We start from the raw sequence: 27,928 nt of genomic DNA, 5'->3' as shown, positions 1-27,928 counted from the left end.
GCCTGAACCCCCATTTCCCCCGAGTCTCCGCGTCCGTTCCCCAGGGGTCAGTTTCTGCTCGCACGGCTGGCCCTCCCTGCCCACCACCTGCGTCGTTTGGGATGCGTCGGAAGGCCTCTCTGCTCTTTGCATCCTCCTCCATCTCCTTCCAAGGGCACCCCAACTTTCTCCAGCTCTCACCTGCACCGCCCCCCCGAAGTGCAGTTTCTTCTCTCCACACTAAAACTGGACCCACGGCGGCTGGAAAAGCCCCAGAGCCTCCCACACTAGGCTGCAAGCTACTTGCTTACCAAGTCCAAAGGTCAGCTAAAGTTTGGCTGATAAACAGAACCAGTACAAGATGGTCTTCAGCCCCCCAGCGTGAGTACAATGGACCCTGGCAAGCCCTGCTCCCGGCCAGGGTCTCCAGCTCTCCACGTCTGCCCCTCATGCTCACCCTCTCTCGCTTTTCCCCCCCTCCCCACGACCATTTGCATCTTGCCGAAAGCCGGGCCCTCCCCGCTAATTTGCATATCTTATATGGCCTAATGGTGGCGATCATGGCAAGTTAGAAGTTTTCTGACTCCTCTCGGAGGAGACTCCGGGACCCCGGGGAGTAACAGGTGTCTGGAGGCTGAAGGGTGGGGGGGTTCCTGGACTTGGGGTTCGCTTGTGAAACTCCCCTCCACCCTCCTCTCTCGCACCCACCCACCCCCTCACCCCCTTCTTTTTCTGTCCTTGGAAAATGGTGTCCAAGCTCACGTCGCTCCAGCAAGAACTCCTGAGCGCCCTGCTGAGCTCCGGGGTCACCAAGGAGGTGCTGGTCCAGGCCTTAGAGGAGTTGCTGCCATCCCCGAGTTTCGGGGTGAAGCTGGAGACGCTGCCCCTGTCCCCCGGGAACGGGGCCGACCCCGACACCAAGCCAGTCTTCCATACGCTCACCAACGGCCACGCCAAGGGCCGCTTGTCTGGGGACGAGGGCTCCGAGGACGGGGACGACTATGACACCCCTCCCATCCTCAAGGAGCTGCAGGCGCTCAACACCGAGGAGGCGGCGGAGCAGCGGGCGGAGGTGGACCGGATGCTCAGGTAGGCGCGGACCGAGGTCGGGAGTACGCGCCCTCAGTCCCCTTGCGCCCGGGCCTTGTGCCTGAGCGACGCTGCGCGCGACCCTGTTTCCCACCAGAGAAGTCCCCCGGGGGGCGCTCCGCTTCTCTCCCAACACCTGGACCCCTCCCAATGCCGCAGTCGGAGGGCCCTCAATCCCGAGGCTCCATCTCCCCCTGCCCAGGCCAGCGCCCGGGACCCGAGGGCCCCTCCGGGCCTGGGAGAACCCGAGCGGCGGAGCCCTTGGCGGGAGGTGTGCGTGCGCGACTGAGGGTGCGAGTGGGTGCAGTGAATCAGGGGCAACGTCCCGGGAGCAGAGGCTCCGGCCCGCACCGGTACCAGGCCAAGCGTTTCTCCTGCGCGCCGCCTCTCGGGTCCCGGGAAACGCGGGCCGACCTCGGGCACAGCCTCCTGCTGCTCTTTGCAGACGGACTGGCGGCACCCGGGGCCGGGATCCCGGGGGGCGAGCTCTCTGGCGGGCACTCCCATCTGCAGCGCCCCTGCAAGGCCTTAGGATTATCCGGAATCCCCAGGGCCGGGTTAGATTTGCAAAAGGAAATGTGTGCGTGTTGTAGGGCCGCGGTGGACCCGCACGGGGCAAAAGGATCTACGCGAGCCAGGGGCAAGAGCGGTTAAAGACCGCCTTTCGCAGCGGATTTGGTCGCATTCTGAGAACGAAGGGCGTTTCCAGATCTGGCCGCCGACATGCCGGCGTTCTCGGGAAATTCGGGCCGGCTGGCGGGTCTGGGAGCCTTTGCTGGGCCTCCCCGACCGGCCTAGGGCTTGGGCTTTGACAGCTAGTTACTAATTATCCAAAGGGCCGAGCGGTTCCCTTAGACCGCACGTCGCTCCCGGCCGCTCGGCTTTAGGACCGAGTCCCTTGCGTGGCCTCGGACACTTCAGCGCCGAGATTTCAGGGCAGGGGCCGGGACCACAGTCGCGCCCCGACTCAGACAGCCTCGGCCGCACGGCCGCAGCAGCAGTTTGGGGTGGGTTGTGACCTTGCATTTGAATTTGCCATCTGGGGACCCAGCGGCTTACTCTCTAGCAAAGACAATCGGGGGTTTCTAGATGGTTTTTTTTTTTTCGCCCCAAGTATTTTTGCTATTCGTAGGTTTGAGGTTCTTCCCTCGCCGTTCCCCCGAGCGGCGGCGATTTCTTCCCCGCGGAGGTTCGGGCGCAGGGAAGTGAGGGGTCGGAAGAGGAGCGGCTGGGGCTCCAGAGCGGCCTGGAGGCTGAGCAGGGCCGGGCAGTCTAACCGAGCTCCCGGCCGCCTGCCACGGGAAGCCCGCGGGGCCCAGGCCCATCCACCTGGCCGCAAGCGCCCGTCTTCTAGCGGGGTTCTGGGAGGTTCTGCAAAGCCCGAGGCGACCCAGGTCCCCCTCCGCACCCAGCTCCGCGCTGGGCTGGACGCAGCAGAGATGCAACATAAACGGCAGCACGTGGAGTTAGGGTGTTATTAATTTATTTCTATAAATCATCAACAGAAAGATACACAAAGCGTCGTGATTAGGTTGAAACGAGAGGCGGGTTATTCATTGGTGAAGTTGTAAACGCGGCTTAGAGGGGGAAGGAAGTCGCAAAGCCGACGCGGGGTTGCCGGCCGCTGCCCGCGCGCACGCTTGGCGCTGCCGGGCGCTCCCCGCCAAGTCCCCCACCCCACCCCCCGGCGCCTAACCTGGGCAGCCCGAGCCGCCCCGCGGCGGTGCGCACCTGCAGGCCCTGCCCCGGCCTCGGCCCGGGGCCCTCCGCGCAGCGCCTGGCTCCAGCCGGGCGGGGAGGGAGGCGAGGGGCCGAGCCCCTCACCCGGGTGGAGACGTAGAGACGCAGGACAGACCCACGCTTTTGCCCCTTCCCAGGCGGGTGCCGCCTTCCCTCCCCCACCTCCGGGAGTGCTCAGACTTTATTAAAGTAATTTTTCAAGAAATTGCTAGCGGTTCCCAGGTCACTGCACGGTCGGCTCCCGAGCGCCGGGACTCCTGAGCACTCCCTTTTTTTGCACACCCTGTTCCCGTAAAGTGGAAAGAAAAGAATAGAAGTCTCTTTTTGGACTGCCTGGACGCTCTTTCTACCTCCTAGAAGGGAAAGGCGAGAAGGGAAGGTCGGGAAGGGAAGGTCGGGGACTGCGCGCTGCCTGGCCCGGGGCTCCGAGTTGGGGCCGCCTCGCTCGCCGGCCTCTGGGCTGGTGCGCCCAGGGCCTTTGGAAAGAAACGAAGGAAGCCAGACTTGAGGCTTCTGAAGGAACGCGCGGCACACTGTGCTGGGGTCCAGGGTTCTCCTGCTCCCGGGCAGCAAAGTCACTGAAAAAGAGCGGGCTGGGCCCGCTCCGGGCTCCGGGCGCCGGGGTCGCGCCTTTGACACCTGCGCTCTGAGCACAGTGGCCGCTCGTGTTTCTCCGGCTCCGTGTATTTGTCGGGGTTTGGAACCTCTCAGTCTAAGCAGTATTTTCAAATGACCAAACGTGACCAGCTCTCCGGGGGCCTCCCGGTGAATACAGGTGAATTCTGTGGTCAGAGGGCTGTAAAGGTACAACTACGCCATCTTACCCCGACTCTTGTCATTAAATGCGGGTTGAAAGGTTTGCTGGAGTTTGCAGGGTTTCCCTTTTGTTGTTGTTTTTTCTTTAACCTTCCCAATTGTTAAGCTAATTATTCTTTCCACAGAACCTTTCCGTCTTAGAACAGTAAATTATTTTGCTAGGTTTCTTAGACGCACAAAATGAACACAGGTAAAGAAATTTAAACAAAACAAAAAGAGTCGAAGAATCTGTTAAAGCGATATTAACTTTGAAAACCCAAACACTTTCTTTAACTTCCGAAGCGATTGTTTCTATCTGTTGAAAGTGTTTTTCCACCCTCAAAATATCTGTGGAAATATTCGCCAGAAGTAAGCTTTAAAATGATCGCTGATGTTTCTACGGGAATGTGCATTACGTGGATATTTTCCACCTGTGAAACTGGATTACGTTTTCTCATTTTTTTGTCCTTGTTATGTCATTATGTTTCATTACTTCGATGTACCTTTATAAATACCTGAGAAATGTATATATATATAATTAATATATATAATTAATCTTAAATTTTGGCTTTCAAAACATCTCTACCAAAGCCTGTGATCTCACGAATTTAATATCAAAGACTTGTTAAAAAGCCAATTATTCAAATGCTTACAAAATGTTTACTTACTGAATTTTTAAATTCGTTAAACAAAAATTAATTTTATTTGCCATATGATAGGTACCATTTAGAAATAATAATTTCATTTGCAACAGTATATCGGTTTTGTCCTCTGCTTTACACTTTCTTTATTGTTTCATATGAAACTATTTTTTCCCTTCATTTTTTTCATGTTCTATCAGGCTATTATACACAGCATACAGTAAAGAGGTGCTGGGTCTTTTTTTTTAAGTTAAATATATAGCTGTATTAAACAAATAGTATATGTGGATGTATTGTATGAATACTTTTGTTCTATACTGTGCCTCATTTTTAAAATTTCTTGTTTTAAGTTTTATCTCTTACTTTTAAGTCACCTATTCAATAAGCAAGAAAAGATATTCGCAAAGTTGAAAACATTTTAAATAAAATTCAAGGCCATAGTACATTGCTGTAAAGAAACTTTTTGCATATCTGTATTTCTGAGAAATGAAAAGTATAAGCAAGTTCTTAATCCCACGCTTGAAATTTATGAGAAACATTGCCTTCCAGATACATTTCTTCCCTGACAGGAAACCGTGGCATTTGGGATGGTTAATATCTTATTCAGAAATTGATTTGAAATTATTTATCCCCATTAGGTTTCATCTGGGAGGTGGGGCTGTGGAGGGTTGCTGTTTGTTTGTTTGTTTGTTTGTTTTCAAACTTGCCTCACCTCACTGGAGCGATTCTTCACTCTGGGAGGAACGTCATTGTATTTCTTAAAACTTTCCTGAAACTCTGAAAACTTTAACATTTGGTTGAGAAGTCCTCTCTGCTTCTCAGGAGATGGACACAAATGTTTCGCTCTGATTTTATAAGACAAGAAACTGAGACATCCACTCAGAAGGGAAATAATGTGGAAAAGGTCTAGGATTCAAAACTGATGCTGCCCCCTGTCATTGTAGGATCAGCCAGCCCAGCCCCAAGTTAATGACATCTCCACTTTCCAGAAGGCCTCTTGCCTTCATGTCCCTCACTTTCCAGGAAAATGAAGGAAAGCAAATATAAAACAGGAACTTTTCTTTCTGCTTAAGAAAGTGAGTGCTGGTAGTGCCTTCCCATCCCTGAAGATGGGAAGTCATTGTCGCCTTTACCCTCCTGATCTCAGATGACAGGGACCGAGTGTACTGTATAGGAGCTTTCGTCTCCCTTTCATTTAAGTTCTGTTTTGGCCTCACCTCTCTCCCAAGGATGTAGCTTGGGCAGATGGAGAAGTAGGGGAAGATCAGAGTTTTGCACAGAGTGTAGGTAGAAGCCCTAAAAAGAGAATATTTCTCCCCTAGACATCCTCCGCCCAAATACTAACCATCTGCTTATCTGTCTAGCGAGGACCCCTGGAGGGCTGCGAAAATGATCAAGGGCTACATGCAGCAACACAACATCCCCCAGAGGGAAGTGGTCGATGTCACAGGTCTCAACCAGTCCCACCTCTCTCAGCATCTCAACAAAGGCACCCCCATGAAGACCCAGAAGCGCGCAGCCCTCTACACCTGGTACGTCCGAAAGCAACGAGAGATCCTCCGACGTAAGTGCTCTAATCCCCCCTGGACCTCAGCCTGGAATGACCTTTGCCCTAACTCTGACCCCTGTGGGATGCCTCAGTTTTGCCTGCATAGTACTTGGCAAATACAAGGAAGCTGGCAGGTGGATTTGGTTTTCATAGTTACTGCACAGTGGATTTACTTCCATCATTTTCTTTTCCCATGGTCCCTTACTACCCAGCCAGCTGCCTTGACGGGTCCGTTAGTGTGTGCAATGTACCTCCACACATTTTCTGATCCCCGCTTCCAACATCCTTCTCTTTGAAACCAAGTAGGTAACAGTGGACTGTTGTCCCCAAAGTAAGCCAAGCAGCTCCCCTTGATATATGACCGCAGATCGGAGTTCCCAAGGAAGACATTCTGTAACCATCAATACCTATGGATCACTGTTACTGTTCTTTCCCCCCCCTCTGGACAGACTGTACAAAATAGAAGATATTTGTAAAAATAGATATATTCAGAACTTGACCCTGTTTCTGGGAGGGGAGTGCACTTGCATCCTGAAGGAATTTAAGGTGATTCCTCACATGTATCAAAATCTGCACAGTTTTGAGACTTCAGCTGATGACCCTGTTTGATGAGGAAGCCACTCTGGCTAAGTCAGGACACAGCAACAGTGTCTGCATTTGGGATGCTGACCAATCAATAATTGTCATTCCCACTTCCATCCCCAAATTTCCTTTCTGTCCCAAGAATTCTTCCACTCAGTAATACAAAGAGATTTTTTGTTTTGAAGGATAGGGAAGTTTGAACTGCATTTGAATGATAGCTGTTTTTATTTTTAGGAAAGTATACTTTTACATTATCCTTTAATTATTTTGATCTGGCCCTTTTCCCAGGAAAATTTTGTATGAGCTTTCCACTCTTCCCCACACACTGTCCTCGGGGCTGTGGGCTCCTCTCTCTTTGTCAAGATTCCAGTTTCCACCACTTTTTGGGTTGGATTTTTTTTTCCCCTCTCTCACTGGATGGCCACTTTTAAAAAATCATTCTTGTTTTCTGCCATGCACTGCTCTGGAGGGATTGTTTCAGTATTTGTTGTCTCAGTATCTGTGGGCCGGAAAGGCCTTCATGGTGGAAGGAAGGGTTTTAGACATCCATCTCACATGGTGGCTGTTTGGTGGAAGCATTAAACGGATAGATGAGAAGAAGCGAAGCCAGAGTTCTTTGCTGCATAGGAGAACAGGCCCCCTTTAAACTCTGGGTTGATTCACCACCCACGGTGGCCAGGGCTTTAAGAATTTGTGTTTCTGACATGAAGCAACTCTCTGTCATTCCTGGAAAGTCTGAGAACATTCTCAGGAGCCACAGTCTCCGAAGGCCAGAGAACCCTTGGGCCTGCCCTCACTCCAATCCAAGCCTCACGTGGCATCTCTGGTTTGAGCTGCCTCCCTGTGTTCAGTGGATGTTTTCTCAGAAATCAGAGAGATTCAGGAAAGGCCAGTTAGAAGCTATGAAAAAGACACACGTCCCGGAAAGTTTCTCAAGATGCTCGAGAAGAGACAAAAACGGATGACCGTCCCTTGCAGGGGATTTTTAAAATTATTGTTATTATTTTAAAGCCGCATGAGACCTAAACCTTAAGAAACATTCCTTCGTTCTGTAAATATTATTTGAACAACTGTTAGGCACCAAACACTATCCTGGCCTGTGAGATGCACGGGCCCTATTCTCCAGGGACTTACCACCTAATGGGGGAAGATGACACGTTTGAGTAAATAATGACTTGTTAAAAGTAAACGTTTTCTAAGAGCTGTTACACGGGTGTACACAAGGGGCAGTAGAGGAGTTGCTAAATTGCCTGGAGACATCACAGAGGGCTTCCTAGAGGAGGTGGCATTGGAACCAATTCTTGAAGGATGACTACAAGACACACAAGCGTGGGATAAAAATTAGCAAGTGAGATGGAATGTGTGGAAGGAGAAAGAGGGGGGAGCATTTAAAAAGAGGACATAAATTTTCTTGAAAAACTAAAAGTGTTAATATCAGCGATAATATTCACGGGCCCATCTACAGGTACGGAATCTGCTTGTCCAAGCTGGCTCCTGAGCCTATAAGCAGGCTGCTGAAACCAGCTTCTCCAAGTTAATTTTTATGGGCAGCAAACATTTTCTGTCTCCCCACTTCCCCCCATCGATCTAGAAGGAAGTGGAGGAGAGGTGGTGGTGGCTGGAGGATGGGCCGAAGTCTAGTTCTTCAAGACTCGAGAGGCTAGGGCCCTGAGGTGGGCAGAACCCAGATGTTTCCAGGCACCTGTAGTTGAGGCAGCCTGGCCGATCCCGGCGCATGCTGGGTTCTGGACATGATGTGGGGCTGCCTCCCCAGAGGGCAGACGGGCAGCCCTGAGCTCCAGGCAGCTGTGAGTGAGCCTCACACCCACCACAGACAAAACTGGAGTCCATTCTATTACCTCCACTCAAGTCAGACGTGAAGGTTTTGTGGGTGTATTGTTTGGGTTTGGTTTTTAGCAAGAGGTGATGCAGAGGCTGCTAAGGAGCCTGAGTGTCTGTAGGCTGGGCTCCCATCCTGGCCTCGCGCCCCACATCCATGTGACTTTGGGCAAGTCATGTAACCAGTCAGAACTTCAATTTCTTCAGCTACAAAATGGAGAAGATGATGTTTCTTGCATAGAGAGGTTGTGAGAATTAGATGGACCTTGTAGGATACCCCACCACACCGGTAGCTCAATACACGTTCATTGTCATGACATCTGTTCATAGCATGTGAAGAGCCTCGGGTGGATCCTGGGTCCTTGGGATTATCCATACTGGCTTTGCCTCGGACTCATGGTGACACCGCAGGGAGGCGAGGAGACCTTCTCTGAGCAGGGACCTTCTTTCTCCCCCCCTTACTGTCCCTCGGGTAGCTATACTAGCCGGTGGCCGTGAAAGCACTTTGAAAAACATGGCCTCCCTAGGAATTTAGGTCCCCATCATCATACTGACTAGAGGTAGATGTTCTGAAAGACTGTTGAGTGCCCCCTTAGGTTTTTACCCAGTCCCATTCCACAGGCGGGGAAGCCGGGGCGGGTTTGGGGGGGTAGTTAGGTCATTTGGCTGGGGCCCTCCATTATCCAAAACTGAGGCAGTGGCTTCCTGCCAGGAGATTTGGCAGAGACTCTCTTGAGGCATCTGAAGCAATTGTTTGGAATCCGTGAACACAGAGCTGCAAGTGGCCTGAGAATCCTCTAAAGTGGCTAGGGCCCAAATCAAAGGCCCCAGCAGCATGTTCAGACACTGCTTATAATTTGGCCATTCGGCAGCTGGTTCAAACAAAGCCTAGCACCACCTCTAGCTGAGTCCTAAGTCCAGGCTGGTTAGAGGCCCACTGTTCCCAAGGATGGACCAAAATGGAAATGGATCCTTAGATGGGTAGTAAGTTCCCCGTCGCTGGAGGGTTATAGCCTAGAAGACCATGTGGTAGGGTGTCATAGAGGGGATTCAAGCATTAAATAGTGGCCCGACTTTGAACCTTGGAGACTTTTGGATCGAATTGCCTCTGAGACCTGCAGGAGTGACTCCAGGAACCAAGAAAGAAAAACATCAAGGTCCAGAACCTGGGGAGCAGGAGTTAGGAAGTGAATCTGTCATGTGTCCTTGCTCAGCAGGGTGGTTGGCCTCTATGCTTATTCATCTGTAAAATGGAACTAATGACTCCAAACCCTGCTTCATGTAGATGTGAGGAGGACAACAGCAAGGTTCTCTTTTCCCACAAGTAAATAGCAAATCTCATTTAAAGCCTATGGGCTAGGGTGTCCCCACTGGGTGAGCTGCCACCTTTCATTCATGCATTCAACAGAAAAATGTACTGAGGGTCCCTATGTACCCGGATCCTAGGAATCGGAAGGACAGGGAGCATCACTTCATCTACATTTATCTTTGTCCAACTCATTAAATGCCGTTGCTAGAAAGGTCCTGTGTTTGCAGTCTTCTGCATTTGCCATCTTTCAAAAGTGTAGGCAGATCCCTAAGACTTTTCCCTCTTGGGCTGTTTCCCTCATAAGTGGACCCCTGGACACACACACACACACACACACCATTGCCTTTGAAATTATCTGAAATCAGAGAGCTTTTTCTCTTTCTGTTCTAAAACTCCAGTTACATTTATTTCCAAGTAATAGTGAACAGGTTTTGGGTCTTGGGTTTTTCTAAGAGCATAACATCATAATGTAGACGCCTAGGATACATGAGAAGAGAGGAGAGATGGGGAGAGATATTTTTAGTTTCTGAATATTTTGTCTAAGTGCATATTATACCTTTGAGCCCTTTACCTCTAGACCTGAGACTTGGTTGAGCTCATCCTCTTGGACACCAAAATACAAGAGTTCAGGATGCAGAGGGTTGCTTCATGTCTGAGGGCCCGTGAGCCAATGAGAGAACATTGCCACTAAAACAGTGGCTGGGCCACATGTGAGCTCCTTCAAAGAAAGGAAAGAGGTGGCTTTGGTGGAGCGAACCGAGGTGGGCAGTGAGGGGTCTGTTGTGGGGCTTCCCCTCTGGCCCCCGCTGCCCCGCACACAATAACGGCAGATGGCAAAGCTTAGGGGAGAGGAATAAAGGTGTTTTGGTCTATCTGTCTGTCTGTTTGCCAAGTGAAGGCTACAGACCCTATCAAATCTACTCCTTTCTCTTTTCAGAGTTCAACCAGACAGTCCAGAGTTCTGGAAATATGACAGACAAAAGCAGTCAGGATCAGCTGCTATTTCTCTTTCCAGAGTTCAGTCAACAGAGCCAGGGGCCTGGGCAGTCCGATGACGCCTGCTCTGAGCCCGCCAACAAGAAGATGCGTCGCAACCGGTTCAAATGGGGGCCCGCGTCCCAGCAAATCTTGTACCAGGCCTACGACCGGCAAAAGAACCCCAGCAAGGAAGAGAGGGAGGCCTTAGTGGAGGAGTGCAACAGGTAACACCACCAGAAAGTCGCTCGAGCAGGCGGGCAAGCACGTGGACCCGAGATCCATCCCTTCAGTCCCAGGATATTGAAGTACTGGTTATCCAGCTAAGTGTGGCTACAGCAGGGTTTCCCAAAGCATGTTCCATGGAACCCCAATTTCACATTCTGAACAAATTAAGTTTGAGAAACCTCAGGTGCATTCTTCCTCCTGGGGAGTCATGATGTATATTAATGTATTAAAGACTCCAAGAAGGCCTAGAGTGAGCAACTTTGCTTTGTTGAGTTGATTATGAGGCATGGGATCTTTTTTTCTGGGGGATACTTACGCCATGAACTGTTATTGTAGGGAAGATACTTTGAAGGATGCCGGTCTAAAAATATGCCAGTGGAATGAGAACCATGTGTTTGACCTCCATGCAGACCAGGGAAAAACCATCCCTTAGCCAGAGACTGGCTCTGGCTTTGACCAAATTGTTGGACAACCGCTGGTCCAAGAGGAAACTTGGCAGAAAAGAACTGATCAGATCTGTCCAATCCACTCTGCCCACACTGATTAGAGTTCTTTTTGTATCTTAACAACCACATGGAATTTTAAAGAAAACTATTAGAAATCCTTGGGATATCTTTTTTTTCTTTCTTCATTCCTGCCATCCTCCATGACTCCACCATTGACTTTGACTTTCTAAAAAGTCTGGTCTTAAACAGGCAGGAACCGGGGGGTGGGGGTGGGGGGGCAGTGGTGCCATGGTGACTCAGTCGGTTAAGCTTCGGACTCTTGATTTCGGCTCAGCTCTTCACTGGGTGTGGAGTGTGCTTGAGGTTCTCTCTGTCCCTCTCCCTTGCTTGTATGAGGGCTTGTACACATGCTCTCTAAATAAATAAATAAACAAACAAACAAACATAAAATAAAATAAAAAATAAAAAGTCTGGTCTTTGCTCTGGCCAAGACCTGTGGGCTCTCTATCCATCTCTGGGCTGGGCTGGCTCTGGTTAGGGAGGTGAAGCCAGGAAGGGACATGTCCCAGGGTCACAGGGTCCCCAGGGTCCCCAGGCTGTGAACTGTCCCCCTGCTAAATGAGAAGCCCCCCAGCACCCAGTGGGGTCTGAGATCCCCTCTCCCACCTGGGCCACTGGGGTTTCACCAGCAGTGATAAAGCTGGAGACCAGCCTCCTCTGTGAGTCCTCCTGTCACCCCACCCAACCTGCCTTTCGAAAAGGATTCCTGGGGCACAAATAAGGACTATGGCTTCCCTGGCGCCCTTTTGGGGCTATCCAAACCCCAAACGACCAGAAGTCCCTTCGAAGGGGCTCAGATAGAGCTAGTGAAGGACTTCCCCTTTTGTAGCTTGGGAAGAATAGCAACATAAGATGGCAGGAGGCCCAGTCTGGACTTCTGCCTGTATTACCTGCCTGTTGGCTGCTCTCTTCATGTTGGGAGCCACACCAGAGGCCTAAGCCCCTCACGCGGCCCCTGTGTTGGGCCCCACTCCAGCCATGTCATCAGAGAACTACGTGGGCTGGACTTTTCTCAGTTCAGGCTTTTCCCCAGGCCCCAACTCTGTCCTTGGCCTCTTCATACTCCTAAGCAAGTCCACTGAGATTGTGTGTCTGGGGCCAAGGACCAGCAGGCCTCCCCCTGGCTGCCCTCACTCACCATCTTCCCCCATCCCTGTCCATCCTCAGGGCAGAATGTCTGCAGCGAGGCGTCTCCCCCTCCAAAGCCCACGGCCTGGGCTCCAACCTGGTCACTGAGGTCCGTGTCTACAACTGGTTTGCAAACCGCAGGAAGGAGGAGGCGTTCCGGCAGAAGCTGGCCATGGACGCCTACAGCTCCAACCAGACGCACAATCTGAACCCCCTGCTCTCCCACGGCTCTCCCCACCACCAGCCCAGCGCCTCTCCTCCAAATAAGCTGTCAGGTAAGCCCGGCCCAGGCCCCGATGCCTCGGCAGCCCAGCCGTCCTGCGTCTCCCCACTGGTCTCAGCTGGCTCAAGATTTTTTGGAGGAGGAAATGGTGGGATGGTGCTAGGGCTGGCCTCCTCCCATGGCCAAAATCTTCTTGTGAAAGCAGTGTGTGGCTGTGGTCAGGTTTCCTCTGAGTCCTTGCTCAGCCTCCAGGGAGCCCCTCTCCCCAGCCTTTTCTGGGTCCCCTTTCTTTTCCCTGGGTGGCTGCTGACTCAGCAAGGTGGTGCGACTGTCTGATTAGACAGAGAGGCTGTCTTGTTGGCACTCCAGGTCCAAACTGCAGGGGTCACCTCCTCCCCGTCCGGATCCCCCCACAGGGCTCCGTCTGGCCATGGCAGGAGGAGCCCCAGGGCCTGTGGGGAAGGGTCACTCTACTGGCAGTCTCTGCTGCTTGGCTTCGGTACCCTGCCGGAATTAGCATGGAATCAGTCACCTCAAATCTTGGCGGTGCTGAGTTGGCCAAAACTGGTTGGGTATCTACTGTGTGCTCTTGTATGCTGGGCCCCTAGCCTGCCTTAGGCACCTCTGCTGTGGAGTGTGGGCTTGTCAGGATGGAAGCCTACATCTTCACTGTGGGAAGGTGCCCCTGTGTGCTGAGTGGTGTGGTCTGAGGGTGAGCACTTCTCCCCTCATGGGAGAAAGTTCGGGTTATTCTTGAGAGGCAGAGAAGCCCCCCTCCCCCCCACCCCGGAGAGCGCTAGCCTGATGGCAGAGTAACTCTGTCCCTTAACGGAAATTCAAAGCAGGGTTCAGAGGGCAGAGGCAAACGGCATGTGGCCAGCATGGAGCACGACTGGGGTACTTGCTGCCCACCCGCGGTGATCCACGGAGCTGGAACTAGAGCGGTGGGGGGCGTGGTTGGGGCAAGGGGCATTACTGAGAAGACAATGGCTATTGTACTGGGACCTGTGATCTCCACACCAAAGTCAGGGAGCCTGCAAGCCGAACAAAGGCCAGGCAGCTTTCTGACAAGCTGGGGTTGTGGTGAGGTCACCACGGGGTCGTTTGCGTAGGCCTTCTGTATACTGACAGGAGACACAGAGCAGGGCTGGGGGGGTGGGGGGGCCAGGCAGGTACTGGAAGCTGAGCAGGGTGGGTGCCAAATACAGCCCGAGGGCCCCCCACCCCCGGCCCCAGATCTCGGCCTTTTAAAAAATCATGGAATGCTAGAAATGGGAGGAGCTTCAAAGAAGGAAACTGAGGCCCCAAAGAAGCAGTGACTTGCCAATGTTAAAAGAGCGAGGGTGGCAGAGGCGGCTAGAACTCAGGCCTGCTGGTTCCCACTTGGCACCAAATAGGTGCGGGCGCGTCCTGCCCACAGAAGCTTCTCGTCTCCTCGGGAGGGCATCATGCTGGCATGGAGTGCCCAGAACCATTGAGGGCCCAAGGCTGTCTTCCAGGGCTTCGTGTGTCCTTCTAGGGAGGAGACTCCTATTTATGGAGCAGTAATTACGGGACACTGTCTGTGTTCAGTGGCTGCCATCCCCTCTGCCTGAATTTTCACTCGGGGCTCATCGCGATAGTCCTTGTCCGTGCCCAGAGAGGGAATTCTCCAGACTCGGTTTTGAATCCTGTACCTAGCCAGCCGGGTTGATCCCCACAACTGCAGTGTGACCCAGTCACATCACTTCTCCACGTCTGACTTTCCCGTCTGTAGAACAAAGAAATAGGACCTACCTCATCGGGCCCACGTGAGGAGTAAATGAGAGAATGTGTAAACACCATCTTTCCCAATAAACGGTGACGACTGTCATTATTGCTCTCGTTCTGGCGAGCAACAGCGGAAAGAAAGGCAGCAGCAGTCCCTTTCCTCCTAACTTGCACACCCCGGGGGCATTATCTCCTAAGAGGCAGTGACATGCACCCTGGCCCTGGGACTGGGCTAGGGCCTGGGGTGCAGGGTGCTGGGAGGCGTGACTGTGGCCCCCTCTCAGGCTGCCAGGGTGGCACGTGAGCTGTGCTGGGGTGCCTAGGGGATGCACCCCAGGCTAGGCAGACAGCAGGCTGGAGCCCGGCGCTCAGGGTAGGCTACGGTCTGCAGAGCCTTGCGGTGTGCTTCCTATCATGGGCCCCACCACCAAGGTAGGGCCTCTAGCCAAGCCCAGATTGTACCTGGATGCAGAATACAAAAAGAGCTCTGTGGGGCCAAGGAGAAACCAAGACCCAGAGTCAGCATCAGCACTAGCACCCTCTAAGGCTAAGCGGGGGGCCGGGGGCGGGGAGGGACAAGGCCCCAGGCCCCCTCCTCTGCACTCCCTCCCCTCCACACACCTGCCTCTAAGCCAGGAGGCCCGGAGGCACCTTAGAGACACGTCTTTCCCTTGAACCTTCTTCCTGGAGAGGAGAGCATCCCATCTCTAAGGAGCTCCTGGTCTCGTAGCCACTCTCGGTGGGTTGCGGCCCACTTGCCCACAGTGACCACAGTGTGACCCGGCTGCTGGAATGTCCAGCACAATAGGAGTGGCAGGGGGAGCACTTTGCCTCTGTCAGCGGCTGATTGGTTACAAGGTGCCCTACAAACACCCTGTCAGCAGAATCAGCTGTTTTCGGTGCTGCCCCTCCCGCCTTTACAATCACACACCAGCATGCAGCCCAGGGTTGTCATGGCTTTGTCTCCCTTATGCATGCTTAATTGACAATTAAGTTGGGGCTTTGAACCAGCCTGGCTGCCGCTGATGGGCCTTCATCTTTCCAGTGAGAGTCACAGGGGCACCCTTTGTTTGCTCTTCTTGGGGGCCTGAAGTTACTGTAGCAGGCTGCAGGCAGCCATTTATCTTCAGCCTGGAAGGCCTTTATCTGCACCCCCCCATTCCAGCTCTCGTCAGCAGGAGCTGTCCCTCGTTATAGGCCCCATGACAGCCCATTCTGAGGCCATTGAGGAGGCCCGGAGTGATGGCCCCTACCTCCATTCTGGAGTGGAATCAAGAGAAAGGCCCCCAAAAGGTCAGAGAGCAGGGCTGTGGTAAGGAAAGGGACTGGTTGGAGACAGGTGCTTCTATTGATTGGCTCGAGGAGGAGGAGGGAGGAGGAAGTTGGCGTGGACTGGAATCAGGGCTAGCCTTGGCCCAAGCCTTGGGATCCAGCTGCATGAGCTGTCGTGCCCCCTGTGCCCTCTCCTCCAGCCTGCAGCAAATTCACTCACCCGGCCCGCTTGCCACAGCCAGGGAGGGGCAGACGGTCCTCGTCAGCCTTCATTCGCCCCACGCGTCATATCCTTCACTCATCTTTCAAGAAGGAGATTGAGGCTCATCCTCCTGGAAAGAAAGTGAGGCACAGAGACGAGAGGGAGCCCTTCCAGAAGAATCTTTGGACACCCTGACCGATAACCTCTTTAAGTGGGGGCCTTTATTTCTGTGGCTGCTTCCTCCTATCTCCCTTCAAACTCTGTTGCCCCCTCTCTAAGCCCAGTGGACTTGATTGCCCCGATGGTCGTATCAGAGCTTAAAACCCAGAGAATCCTGCTGCCTGCATCCCTCTTGGCCCCTTTCTTCACCCGTCCTCCCAAGTCACCCACAAGAATCTAAGCCTGGGACTTAGACAAACCAGACTCTGGGCCAGGATATCTGTGTGATTACTGCTGTTTTCCCTGATGCTGAAATTGGTAGGACCCAAGGAAATCTCCAAAGTGCCCAGTGGAAGGGTTATGGCTACACGTGAATAATCATAAGGTCTAGTGTTGATTAAATATCTCCTGGGTCCCAGGCCCTGGGCTGAGCACCTACATGCGTCATCTTATTTAAGCCTCACAGCAACCCTGTAAGGGCAGAAACCTTCTGTCCCCGTACCCCCATTCTACAGTCAAGGAAGGGGAGAGGTTTAGAATGTAGATAATTTGCCCAAGTTCATATAATTAGTAAGTGGCAGGCAGGTTTTAAACTGTCACACGCTGACCATCTCTCTGCTTTATGCAGATGCTAAGAACTTGGCAGGCATGGAAACACACACACACACACACACACACACACACACACACACACACACACACTCCCTTCTTCCACATTCTTATTGCTCCCCTCTGAATGACAAAAAGGCTTTAGGAGAATGTGGCTGAGGATGGGGGGGAGGCTCCCCTGCCCCATCTCCCATTCTGGCTTTGTTACTCCTCCCCCCACCTGCTTTACAACTGTTGCCCCTGACCAAGGAAGATTTTGCACCCTGCCTGGGGAAGAAATTCAAGCCCCCTCTTTCACGACCCCATCCCCATATGGGCAGGGATTTGAACTGCCCTTGCAGTCCCGCACTGTCTGGGGCACTAAATGCCTTAACAACTTAATGGGGCTTCAGAGACGGGTGCAGGCATCTCAGCTCCCCTCTGGAGCTCCGCCCCCCCCAGCAGCAGACGAGGGGGTGGTTTATGAGGGCGGCTGTAAAAATATTCATCTCCACAGCAGAGATCCCCATGGTAAATAAACCTTATTGTCCCCGAGTAGCAGATTCTTTCAGTTCAGAAAAGAAACAAATCCTGCCTTGAAACATCTGGTATTTGAGGAAACACTTTGGTACTGACTTGGAGTTGAGTGGTAGACCTGGCTCCGGGGTTCTCCTTCATCAGGAGCTTATCTGACGGCCATTTTATCTGCTAAATTTGAAGGTCGTTTTATCTTGCAGTACCACCCCATCGGCTGCCACTAGATTGAGGAAGACAATCAGGATATTAATGAGATTAAGAGGCCCAGCCTTCAGAGATTCTGCTGGCAACCTCCTCCTGATAGTGGACCAACCCTGGTCTGCATACAAAGAAACCTGACTGCTGGGCTGGTGGGGCTCAGAGGCTCTCCACAAAGGGGCCAGGAGATACTGGAGTGCTATCGCTGTAGGCAGCCCCGTTGGCCATGCCTAATCCCCCTGAAGGACCCTTAGATGATTCAAGGACTCCTTGTTGTCTCCAAACAGCTCGAAGGAGGAAGGAAGCTGCTTGCACGGACAGAGCCCCAGCCAGCAGGTTCCTGGAGAAGTGCCCTTGGAATCTGTTTGTTGAAGTGTTTTGGGGTTTTTTTTTTTAAGATTTTATTTGAGCAAGAGAGAAAGAGAGAGAGCGTGCGCTCGCACACAAGTGGTGGGGAGGGGCAGAGGGAGAGGGAGAGAAGCAGACTTCCGTGGGGCTCGATCCCAGGACCCTGAGACTGTGACCTGAGCTGAAGGCAGACACTTAACTGACTGAGCCACCCAGGCATCCCTGTTTGTTGAAGCCTTGATGGGAACTGACAGGAGTTTGGGGGGAATTAAGCACCAGAGGTGCGGAGAGCAGCCAAAATCTGTGCAAGGATCTTGGAAGCAAACTTCCTTGATGGGAAGGCCCAAGATCTGGCATTTTGCCTCTACCCACTTATCAAGAAGAAGTACAAGTGCAAATGGCGAAGATATACAGACAGAGAGATAGAGATTGTATAGATATATACAGATGAATGAATGAATGAAACATAGCCCCAAAATAAGGTCAGATGAGGCATTCAATTGTTATCCTAGTGGTCATGGGATCTCTGGTATAGGGGTTGGCAAAACTTCTTCTGTGAAGAGCTAGATAGTAAATATTTTAGGCTTTTCAGGCCATATAGTCTCCTTTCACAACGACTTCACTCTACTTCACTCTGCCTTTGCAGAATAAAAGCAGCCCCGGACCATATGGAAATGAGTGTGTGTGGCTGTCTCCCAATGAAACCTTATTTATGGGACTGAAATTCAAATTTCCTATAATTTTCAGACATCACAAAATATTCTCCTTTTAATTTTTTCCCCAACCATTTAAAAATGTAAAAACCAAGCTGAGCTAATGGGTCCTACAGAAACAGGCTGCTTTGGCCTGGGGGCCACAGTTTGCTGACCCCCACTCTAGGATAATGGTTCCCAAACTCTGCCACACTTTAGAACCAACTAGGGAGCTTCTAAAAATCCCAATGCCCAGGCTGTGCCATAGACGCCTGACGTGTAATAACCCAGACATGGAATACACACTGAAGATAATCTGGGGAAGTGCTTTCATAAATCCAGCGGGCATAGCAACAAAATCATAGGCTGTGCAGGAAGACCTGAATTCCAGCTTCAACTTGGCCACTCATTAGCCGTGTGACCCTGGGCAAATCTCTGGGATCACTAAGGCCCAGTTTCTCAATTTGTAAAATGGGGACACCAATTTATGCAGATGCTACAAGGATTAAATGAGATAATGCATGTAAAGCACCCTGAAGATAGCAGGTGCTCATAAATGGTAGCTAATACCATTCCTTGCAGAGCCTTGTTTTGGGGTTTCCCCCCTCTCTTTCGCTCTATTTCTCTTGGAGCTTTCTTCCAGTCCTGACTTTTAGAGAATTTTTTTTAAGATTTTATTTATTTGACATAGGGGGAGAGAGAGAGAGAGCACAAGCAGGGGGAGTGGCAGGGAGGGGGAGAAGCAGACTCCCGGCTGAGCAAGGAGCCCGACGCTGGGCTCAATCCCAGGACCCTGGGATCGGGACCTGAGCCGAAGGTAGACGCTTAACTGACTGAGCCACCAGGCGCCACCCCCCCCCCCAACTTTTAGAGAATTTGAGTGTGTCCAACTAGATACTCATCTTGGTGTTTGCAGCAAACTGAGGCCGGCCTCTGGTAGCATACTGAGTGTAAGGCAGCTGCTCATTCTTCCAAGGACTGCTCTGTGTCATGCATAGCACCCCTCCAATACCATATCCAGTACTATAGGCATGTAGTGCAAATGCACTAAACAGGGAGAGAAAGTGGGGGAAGCACCAAGGATTGTGGGGAGGGGCAGAGGCTCCTGACCATGTAGCGGGAGGTCAGGTTCGTAAGATGACCCTGAATTTCCTGGAGGGCATTTTTCTCCTTTAATTTAAGGAGGCGTGAGCACCCTGCTTGTCAGTAATTAGCCCCGGGAACCTGCCAATTAGAGGGGGTGTGGTCCTTTCTTGGTGGAAGCCCAATCTGAGAAGCTTAATGGCCTTTGTTCTTAGGAAGGAGGCTCCCCCAAACTTCAGGTGAAAAGAGTGGCAGGAAGGGGAGGGTGGGCACATCCCCTGCGGTGAATGTGGGAAACCTCAGAAGGTCCAGAGAGCAGATTTTCTGGAAGCTTCTTCCCTCCACCTGTGAGCCTGCATCAGCTTTAGACCCCTTCCCTCTGCTCTGGCTGCAGCGGCCCGACAAAGGTTGAGCCAATGAAGCTCAGTCTTTAATGCTTTCAGGAAGTCAAGAACCAGCCTTCTTAGGACCCATACTCCCGCCCTTTCCAGGTCGGAGGAACACCTCCATGCAGATACATTAAGTGTTTAATGACTCTCCCGAGGGAGGTCTACAGCCCCTGAAGCAAGCTGGCTACAGGCAGTGCCTTGCCTGGACCACACTCAAACAGGTTTGGGCTTGATCTATGGTTCTTTCACCATCTGGTGGTTACTTAGTCTCTCTGAACCTCAGTTTCTTCATCTATGAACTAGAGATCATGATACCTATCTCCTGAGGGCTGTTGAGAGGCTTAAGGATGATCCACGGCCAGGAGCCAAGCACAGTGCCTGACCAGGAGGGTCTTGGGGCGTTGGCTCAGGAGCCCTCAGGGCCTTGAGAGGAAAAGCTTTGGATTTCCCTGGGTTCCTGACGGGGGTGTGGCTTGCAGTTTCACCCTGGAAGTTTCTCTGTGCAGGAGCCCTGCTTCTCATTTGAGACATCAGAAACCATGAAGTCCGAGTATTGGCAGGACCTGGGCTTTTCCAGTCTCCTTCCCAGGCCACATAGAAGGCATCTGGGGAGCTCATTAAAAACACCCACGTCTCCCCTACCCACACCTTTTAGAATCAAAACCTGACGTGGGGGGTCAGGCACGGGAAGTTTCAACAAACTCCTGAAGAGATGTGGAGGGCTGGATGTCATCAGGCTAGATGGAACAGGAGGGTCCTGAAGGGATTGATGATCATCCTGATGGCCTTTTGCTGAACTAGGAGAGGTGAGGCAGCCAGCCGAGGGAAGGGCCCTGGACTCGGATTCAGGAAACCAGAGCCGTGAATGGCAGGGGTACCTTGGGCCGATCACTTAATTTCTCAGGGATTCTGGCAAATGAGGGTGTTGGACCTCTCAGCTCTGACCGGTTGTCGTATCGAGTCTTGGGGCCCAGGACTCAGCTGCTTGAAGCAGCAGAGGGAGGTTGGCCATTGTGATACCTTATTGTTAAGCTCATCATCTGTTTCTCTCCCTCGCTCCTTCCCCATTTCAGGAACTGTGTGCTGTTACAATCCTTCCACCTTTATTAGGGACCATTAGAGCTTTACAGCACCAGTAGATTGGGTGGGGCCAGTCACAATAAACAGATTTATAATGGGTGTAAACGAGACACCTATCACTGTTGGAGGTTAACACTTTCAGGGCCTTTGAGTGGCAGCCTGCATGCCCAGACCTTCTGGCCCTGCCCACCGCAGGGAGCCTCTTCCTGGTCAGCGCCTGTTGGACTGGGTTGGCAATAAAGCCCAGTGAGTTCTTGCTCTGGTGGGAAACCTCTAAATAACATCCCCCATCTGTGTAACATCGATTTGCATGGTGGGCACAAAATAGCTGCTTAATTTATCTCAAGATGTTTTGCGAATGGAAACGTTCAAGTTTACAAATGGAAACAAAACGAGCCACCTGCTCCTTCTTGAGAATCCTCCTGCCAGGTGAAATAGAGGGTTTGCTTCTCATCGTGTCAAAGAGAAAGAAACAAACCAAGTAAGTCTGTTCTCTCTGCAAAGAAAGTCGTTACGGATGTCTCTAGAACTGTGTATGTATTCTGAATGGTAGAATGCTGGGCTGTACCAATGTCTGAGCCCGAGTGGGCTTTCTTCCCCAGTGGGTTTCCAGTCCATAGCTGGTGCCTGGCATATGGTAGACGTTCCGTGTATCTTGCGCTGATGGGATCTATTAGAGAGGGCTTCTCCTCCAAGAAGCTGAATGCATAAATCCCCTGTTGTATAATCTGTTACTCAGTTTTAAACTAGCATGGACTTTGTTTCACTTTACATAACATAGTATATATTATTATTTAAAGCATGTATTCCTTTTCTAGAACAGTATCATTCAGTTCTACCTCTGTTGATGCTGCTTAACCAAAGTACAGTCACACACACACCCTCCAACATTAAATACTACCAGGAAGTTGTCAAAGAGCATATTAGTTCTCCCTTAATGTTCTCCTGGTTTAGTTTCTACTAGTTTAGTTTACTAGCTTAGTTTAGTCTACTCGTTTGATTTTGTTCTACGAGTTAGCTTCATGTTCTACTAGATTAGTTCTTATAATCTCTCACCAGCATCCCTTGGGCAAGAAAAGAGCTAGAATGGCTCTTCCTGAGTTTTTGTTGAGTGAACTGAGGTCTGGAAAACGGACCTGGACGTTTTGCAGATCAGTGTCATTTGGCGAGATGGCTCTAAGCTGCCACCATCCTCGGTGAGTGCTCCCTGAGCACTCTGTTGGTGCTCCTGTTCAGTGGAAGCCAGTGACCATCCAGCCTCCGAAGCTTCGGTGCCCGCCCGACACCTGGTGCTGCCTGGGACCAGCGTCCATGAGCTGGTGACCAGTAGCTGTCTGTCATGATGATAGTGATGGTCTGGCGGCGGTGATGAAGAGGCTGGGGTCTGGCCAGGCGAACGCCCATAAGGAGGCGGCTCTGACACTTGCCAGGCCTCAGAGGATCTTCTCCCTGGGTGTCACTTCCCAGCAGGGCCCTGCTTATGAATAGGTCGCAGTGGAAAACCTCTCCTTTCTGAGGCAATTTTATGAGCCCTTCGGTCACAATACAGATGTCTGTTTTTAGGACCTTACTTTTGTATAGACACCCAGTGGCTCAGTCTGCTGATGGCTTTATAGCCTTCCCCCTTTGCCCAGACCTACTAGAAGCATCATCATTCTCCTCGCCAGCCAAGCCCAGGGGCCTTTGTTGCAGCCACATTACCCCCTCCCCGCAAAGGCTGCCTCTGAGAATAGAGACCCCAGGAGCCAGACTGCAGCCGGGCTCCGTCTGTCCTCATGGCCTTTAGGCCTAACGATGTCCACCATTAACCCTTCTTAGTTTTACTCCAACTTCCTTTGGAGAAAAAGGCATTTAAGTGACTCATGTTGCCACAGCAGACTCCCGTTAATTGATCCTTCCTCAAAGTCAACCCGATGAGGCGCCGAACTGGGTTCTAACAGGGTGAGTCTAAATTTGGGGTTCCCACCCACAGCCCCAAACTTTCAGAAATGGTCAGCCTGTGCTCATGGGAGCACCCGTTCCCATCCCCCCTTGAAGCACCCTAGGTAATGGGTGTTATGCTTAGGGCTCAAGAAGTCAGGAAGGGGTAGGCTCCCTGCAGGCACCCCATTGGCCCTTTTTGACACTAGGTAAAGCACTGCCCGAGATCTCTGCCGCTTCATACGAAACACTTATTCCGCCGTGCAGCCACCTCCGGCCTTCAAACACCAAGTCGCCCAAACGTGTCAGTGCTATTTCTACCTCGATCACATTTTACTGTCTCTCTTTCTCCTTCTCTCTCACTACCCCCTTCTCCCTTCTTTAAGAGGTATGCCTCCCACTAACCTCAGCAAAACCAGGAGATCTAGAGGAGAAGTGTATCTCGCTCCCACTTCTCTACCGCTCAGCTCAGCAGACTGACAGTGTGGAGCCTGGTTAGAACTAAAGTGCAGGTCATTCAATCATCAGCTGCTCATTCCAGCAATATGTACTGAGTGCCTACATGGGCTAGGCTCGGGGCACCTGGGTGGCTCGGTCGGTTAAGCGTCTGCTTTCAGCTCAGGTCATGATCCCGGAGTCCTGGGATCGAGTCCCGCGTCGGGCTCCCTGCTCAGCGAGGAGTCTGCTTCTCCCTCTCCCTCTGCCGCTCCCCCTGCTTGTGCTCTCTCTCTCTCAAATAAAAATGAAATCTTTAAATAAATAAATGAAAATAAAACTAAATGGGCCAGGCCCTGTGCGAGGCACTGAGGACACAGTGGAGAAGGCAGGCAAGGTCCTGCCCTCACTGGGCTTACCTTCCTTCCTTCCAGTGAGAGATAAGCCAAGCAACAAGTAAACAAAATCATTTCCAACCGTTGGTGGCTCACGACGGAGGCTCAGCATACCTGGAATCAGTTCAGGGCTTACGGAGAAGGGAAGGAAGTGTCAGCTTCGGAACACCGCTGACCTGCTGGGGGAGACCCTTTAGCAAGAGGTAGTGAAAATAACCTCTTCCTCTTCGAACCTCAGTTTTCCATTCTGTCAAATGGACATCTGTGACACATGGAAAGCAGCGTGTGTAGATCACTCACAGAGGTGAGGGCTTCTCAAGCTGTCAAGGGCTGGCCTGGCCTCTTTCACTTAGAGCTGCAGCCTCCAGGCTGAAGTGCTCATTGCAAATCATCTGATGTTTGCCTGCAGAGACTGACTCTGTGGTGAGGACCTGGCGGGGTGGCCTCATGGGGGAGGACAGGCCGAGTCTCCGTTGCCCTTCTACCTCCCCACGTGTGTGATTTTCTCAGGCACACTGTGCTCGTTAGCGTCTGTTCTCAGCCAAGATGCTTTTGATGGAAGACGACTTTTTTTTTTCCTTTTCTTTTCTTGGCTCCCTTTGCTTTGATTTTTATAAGAAAACCAGTTTGTGGGCTTCCCTTAAGTATCACTCCACTTTTACTCCTTGAGTTCAAGAGTGTTTACCGTCCCCGCAGGCCTGTCTGTGTTTCTCCTCTTACGAATCGGCCTCCTCACTGAGCCACCTCAGGTAGAAGGCGATGTGGAATTGAAACCAGCCTAGTGTTTAAACTGCTTTCATCTTACATCAGCTTTTTCCTCTCAGGCTTTCAGATTTTTAATCTCCTAAACTCTCTGCAAACATTAATCTTGATGCCCAGAGAGGAGGAAATATGACTAAGAACTGGCAGGAGGCCCGTGTCGCCGATGAGGACACTGAGGCAGCAGGGCGAGCTCCACCATGGAAAGCTTGCGTTTCTGGAGTTCCCAGTTACAAACCGGGGAACCGTGTGCATTCTTTTATCCCCGATGAGCGTCCCAGAAGTTCCCTCGATGGAATCGTTTGTGTCTCTGCCTCTTTCCTCAAGAAAGTGACACCTCTACGGGGAAAGGGGAGTGGATTTCTGAGGATGCATGACCGGGCCCATCAGGACTGGCCTAATTCCTCCTGGCCCCTTCCCCGGCCCGGAGTTTTGGCGTCATTGGAAAGACAGCTCTGTCTACCCATAATTGATGGACAGGGTTGTTTCCTTTTCTCCTTCACACACTCCCTCTTGCCTGGGCTTAAATTCCCAGTTTCTAGACCCAACAGGGTTGGGCTGTGCTCTGCATGAGGTTAGAAACACACGGGAAGAATGTGTGTGACAGAGCTCTGGCCAGTTGAGTAATGTTTACTCTGTTGGTGGCTGGGACGCTCGTTCGCCCTGGCAGAGGTCCATCAGCCGGAGGAACATTCCTGCATTATCAGGGATGGGAGATTGGCTTTGAAATGTCAAGGGTGAAAGGCATCCCACCAGGTTCTGGGTGCAGCTCACAGACCCCAGGAAAATGGACCCCCTGGCTTCAGTGCCAAAGGCCACATGGGGGCAAGCTGAGCCTCACTTTGCCCAGGAGGCCCCACCTCCGTCTTCCCCTGCTTCCTATAAAAGAGCGATTTCTGGTCATGTTTCCCTGGCTGACATTGCTCTTCTGTTTGCGCAGCTTTTTCTCTCCCCAGAAATCCCGGTGCTTCTCTCACCTTATTTTACTCTCTCATCATTCTGGCCTCTGAGGAAGGAAGACCCATATGCCCACCTTGTAGAGAAAACCGCCAAGACCCCAAAGTTGACTGGCCCAGAATCATCAAGGCAGAGAGACAGAATTCGTTTCAAGTGTCTAGACGCCGATGCCCTGTTGATTTCTGGAATTGTGGAATTCCAGTTGTTTTGAGAAGCTCTAAGAGAGCTGTAAGTTCTCAGCCCCTGAAGCACAGGTTTCTGAAAAGTCCTTGTGATTAATTACACCCTGAGCGGGTCCTCTCTGGGGTCCTCCTGCAAGGCAGTTGTGTCTGTCCTCAAACACAGGTGCATGATCGGTTCTGTAGAAGCTGACATTTACATCATAAAAACCACCATGCTCTGTAAAGTCATGCAATGAAAACCATGGGGTTTATGGGGGGAAAATGGGGTTAAGGGCACACCACTCAAAACTTCTTCAGTGACACCCTTTAAAAAGATAAGACTCTAATAAAAGGATGAGCAGAGTTTTACCCCCGTTAACTGGTTAGGAAATGCATCAGTGTGACAATAAATATGGCATTTTACCTTGAAACCGTCCTGAAGTTTGCATATGGAGGCAGGCGTCAGAAGGGTCTCAGCTTGTGAGTTCGTGTGAAGTGGTGGGCGGAGGGTTGTCGGAAATCGGAGGGAAGGTTCTAACTCCAGATGTGGATGGATATGGCCTATAGCACATGCAGGAACCTGCTGGTAGCTGGTAGACGCTTGAAGGGTGTGTGTGTGTATGTGTGTGCACGTGTTTTCCCATGTGGCTCCGCCCAGCTGGGTGCAGGTTTCTGAAATCCTCAAATGGGAAATTCATGTTGCACTCAGATTATTCCATAATGTATCAATAGAATTGGACCAGATCCACACTTTCGATATCAACATTGCCGCGGGACTGACTGCATTTTCTTCTTCTGCCGGAAGGAATGCTCCCTTGTTTTAGAGCATGCGTGCTCAAAGCAACTGAGAGCTCATGCCTTCTTTCAGGAAATGTTCACAGTCCCAGGCCCTCTGTTAGGCTCTGAGGATGCAACATTGAGTAAAAAGCCATCCCTTCCTTTAAGAGGGCGAGAGAAGTACCCTATCATAGGAACATTATGGTGCCTGGTGACTGACTCCTGCTGTAAGCGTCTCAACTGCATGTGAAATGCAAAGGGCAAAGCAGATAACTACCAGGATGAATCAAGGAGCGTTTCACAGAGGAGGTGACATTTAGCCCTCTTGAAAAGATGCGACATGGAGGAGAAGGGAAGAGCTTTCCCGGCAGAGGGAACAGCAGAAGCAAAGGCACAGAGGCAGGAGATGGCAGAGCCAACATGACGGACAGCAGGTGCTCTGACATAGCTGTATGGGATGTCATGCGAGGTGAGGCAGCTAAGGGGCTGGAGTCACAGAGGCTCGATTCTGCTAGTCTTTGCTGTTGGGGCTTTTCCGGAAGGCAGTGAGGGGCCGTCCTAGGTTTCCAAAGAGGGCAGTGACACAGTGCGAGTTTGTTTAAGAAAGAAATCCCAAGCTGCAGCAATGTGAAGACTGCCCTGGAGGAGGGTGTTGGCACAGGAAGCAGAGTGTGGAGATGCTGGCTTCTGGAACCATGAACTCCGTCCATGTTTTGATACTTCTGAGCAGTCATATTGCATAGAAACTGGATGAATTGTCTCTGTCCCACATGCCATCAGGAATTCAGAAAGAGCCCAACACCCATGATACTGAGGCCTAGGAACAGGTGAAGGAGGTCAGCTCCTCACCAGGATCTCAGGGATGTCTCTAGATTCTAGCTGGGATGACTTTTGCTGCTGGGCACATGTACCGTGGTTTCTAGGACCAGCGATGGGGACATGGCCGATGAGTGCCTTGAGCCAGGAAGTGAGTGCAAGGTACAGGGCCACCTTCTAGCATTGTCATATCTTCTCTTGGGCCCTCTGGGGCTATTAACCCAGCATCTTTGGGCAGTCAGTAGTAAACCAGAGCCCTTGTGGTAGTATTTACGTTCAGAGCTTGCAGGGGTGAAGGAAGAAGGGAAGATGCCATTCCACTTGCCTAGCACAGTACCCGGCACGTGAGAGGTGCTCAGTCAAGTTTGTGTGAACTCAGCCTTCCTGAAAACGTCTTTTAGACCAAGACAGTCCCAAAGTAGAAGGAGCTGAGGTATCTTGAGCCACTCTTATGTGCCAAGCACGTTCTGGGGACTTCCACATCCCTTAAGTCATTCATCTTCTTCCCAATGAGCCAAGGGGCAGAGTTTGTTAACAGCAAAGAAACTGAAGCTCGGGGAGGTTCAGTCACCTCCCCAAGGCCACACAGCTAATGTGTGGTAAAGCCAGGATTTAAACCCGGGTTGCCTGGCTCCAGAGCCTCCGCCACTTTCCTTCTCCCTTGATGCGCTCTCCTGGGTTTGTGAAATACCCAAGGACCTGGCCGCTCCTTCCTCTAACAAGAACACCTATTCCGGGTGGATCACCAGCCACTGTCTTGTGATACACCTTCCACCTTCACACCCCCTTTAAGGCGACTGCCTGATTACAGCCACCTTCTCTGGGCCC

General features: G+C 51.6%; 1 protein-coding gene across 3 annotated transcripts in view; it reads left to right on the top strand.

Moving 5' to 3' along the window:
- Positions 1 to 724: 724 nt before the first annotated feature.
- HNF1B (HNF1 homeobox B) overlaps positions 725 to 27,928 on the top strand; it is a 51,501-nt gene continuing 24,297 nt past the window's right edge. For 2 of the 3 annotated variants that reach the window (XM_028109316.2, XM_028109315.2), the window contains exons 1-4: positions 725 to 1,068; positions 5,609 to 5,808; positions 10,461 to 10,725; positions 12,400 to 12,635. In XM_028109316.2, coding sequence (XP_027965117.1) covers positions 725 to 1,068; positions 5,609 to 5,808; positions 10,461 to 10,725; positions 12,400 to 12,635 — 1,045 coding nt within the window. The remainder of the gene's footprint in view (positions 1,069 to 5,608; positions 5,809 to 10,460; positions 10,726 to 12,399; positions 12,636 to 27,928) is intronic. The other variant, XM_028109318.2, reaches the window with a different exon arrangement.

This window comes from Eumetopias jubatus, unplaced genomic scaffold (genome assembly GCF_037043125.1).
Source record: "Eumetopias jubatus isolate StellerSeaLion01/CBP00866 unplaced genomic scaffold, mEumJub1_p1.0 scaffold_10, whole genome shotgun sequence".
NCBI lineage: Eukaryota > Metazoa > Chordata > Mammalia > Carnivora > Otariidae > Eumetopias > Eumetopias jubatus.
This window is presented reverse-complemented; position numbering and strand designations above follow the sequence as displayed.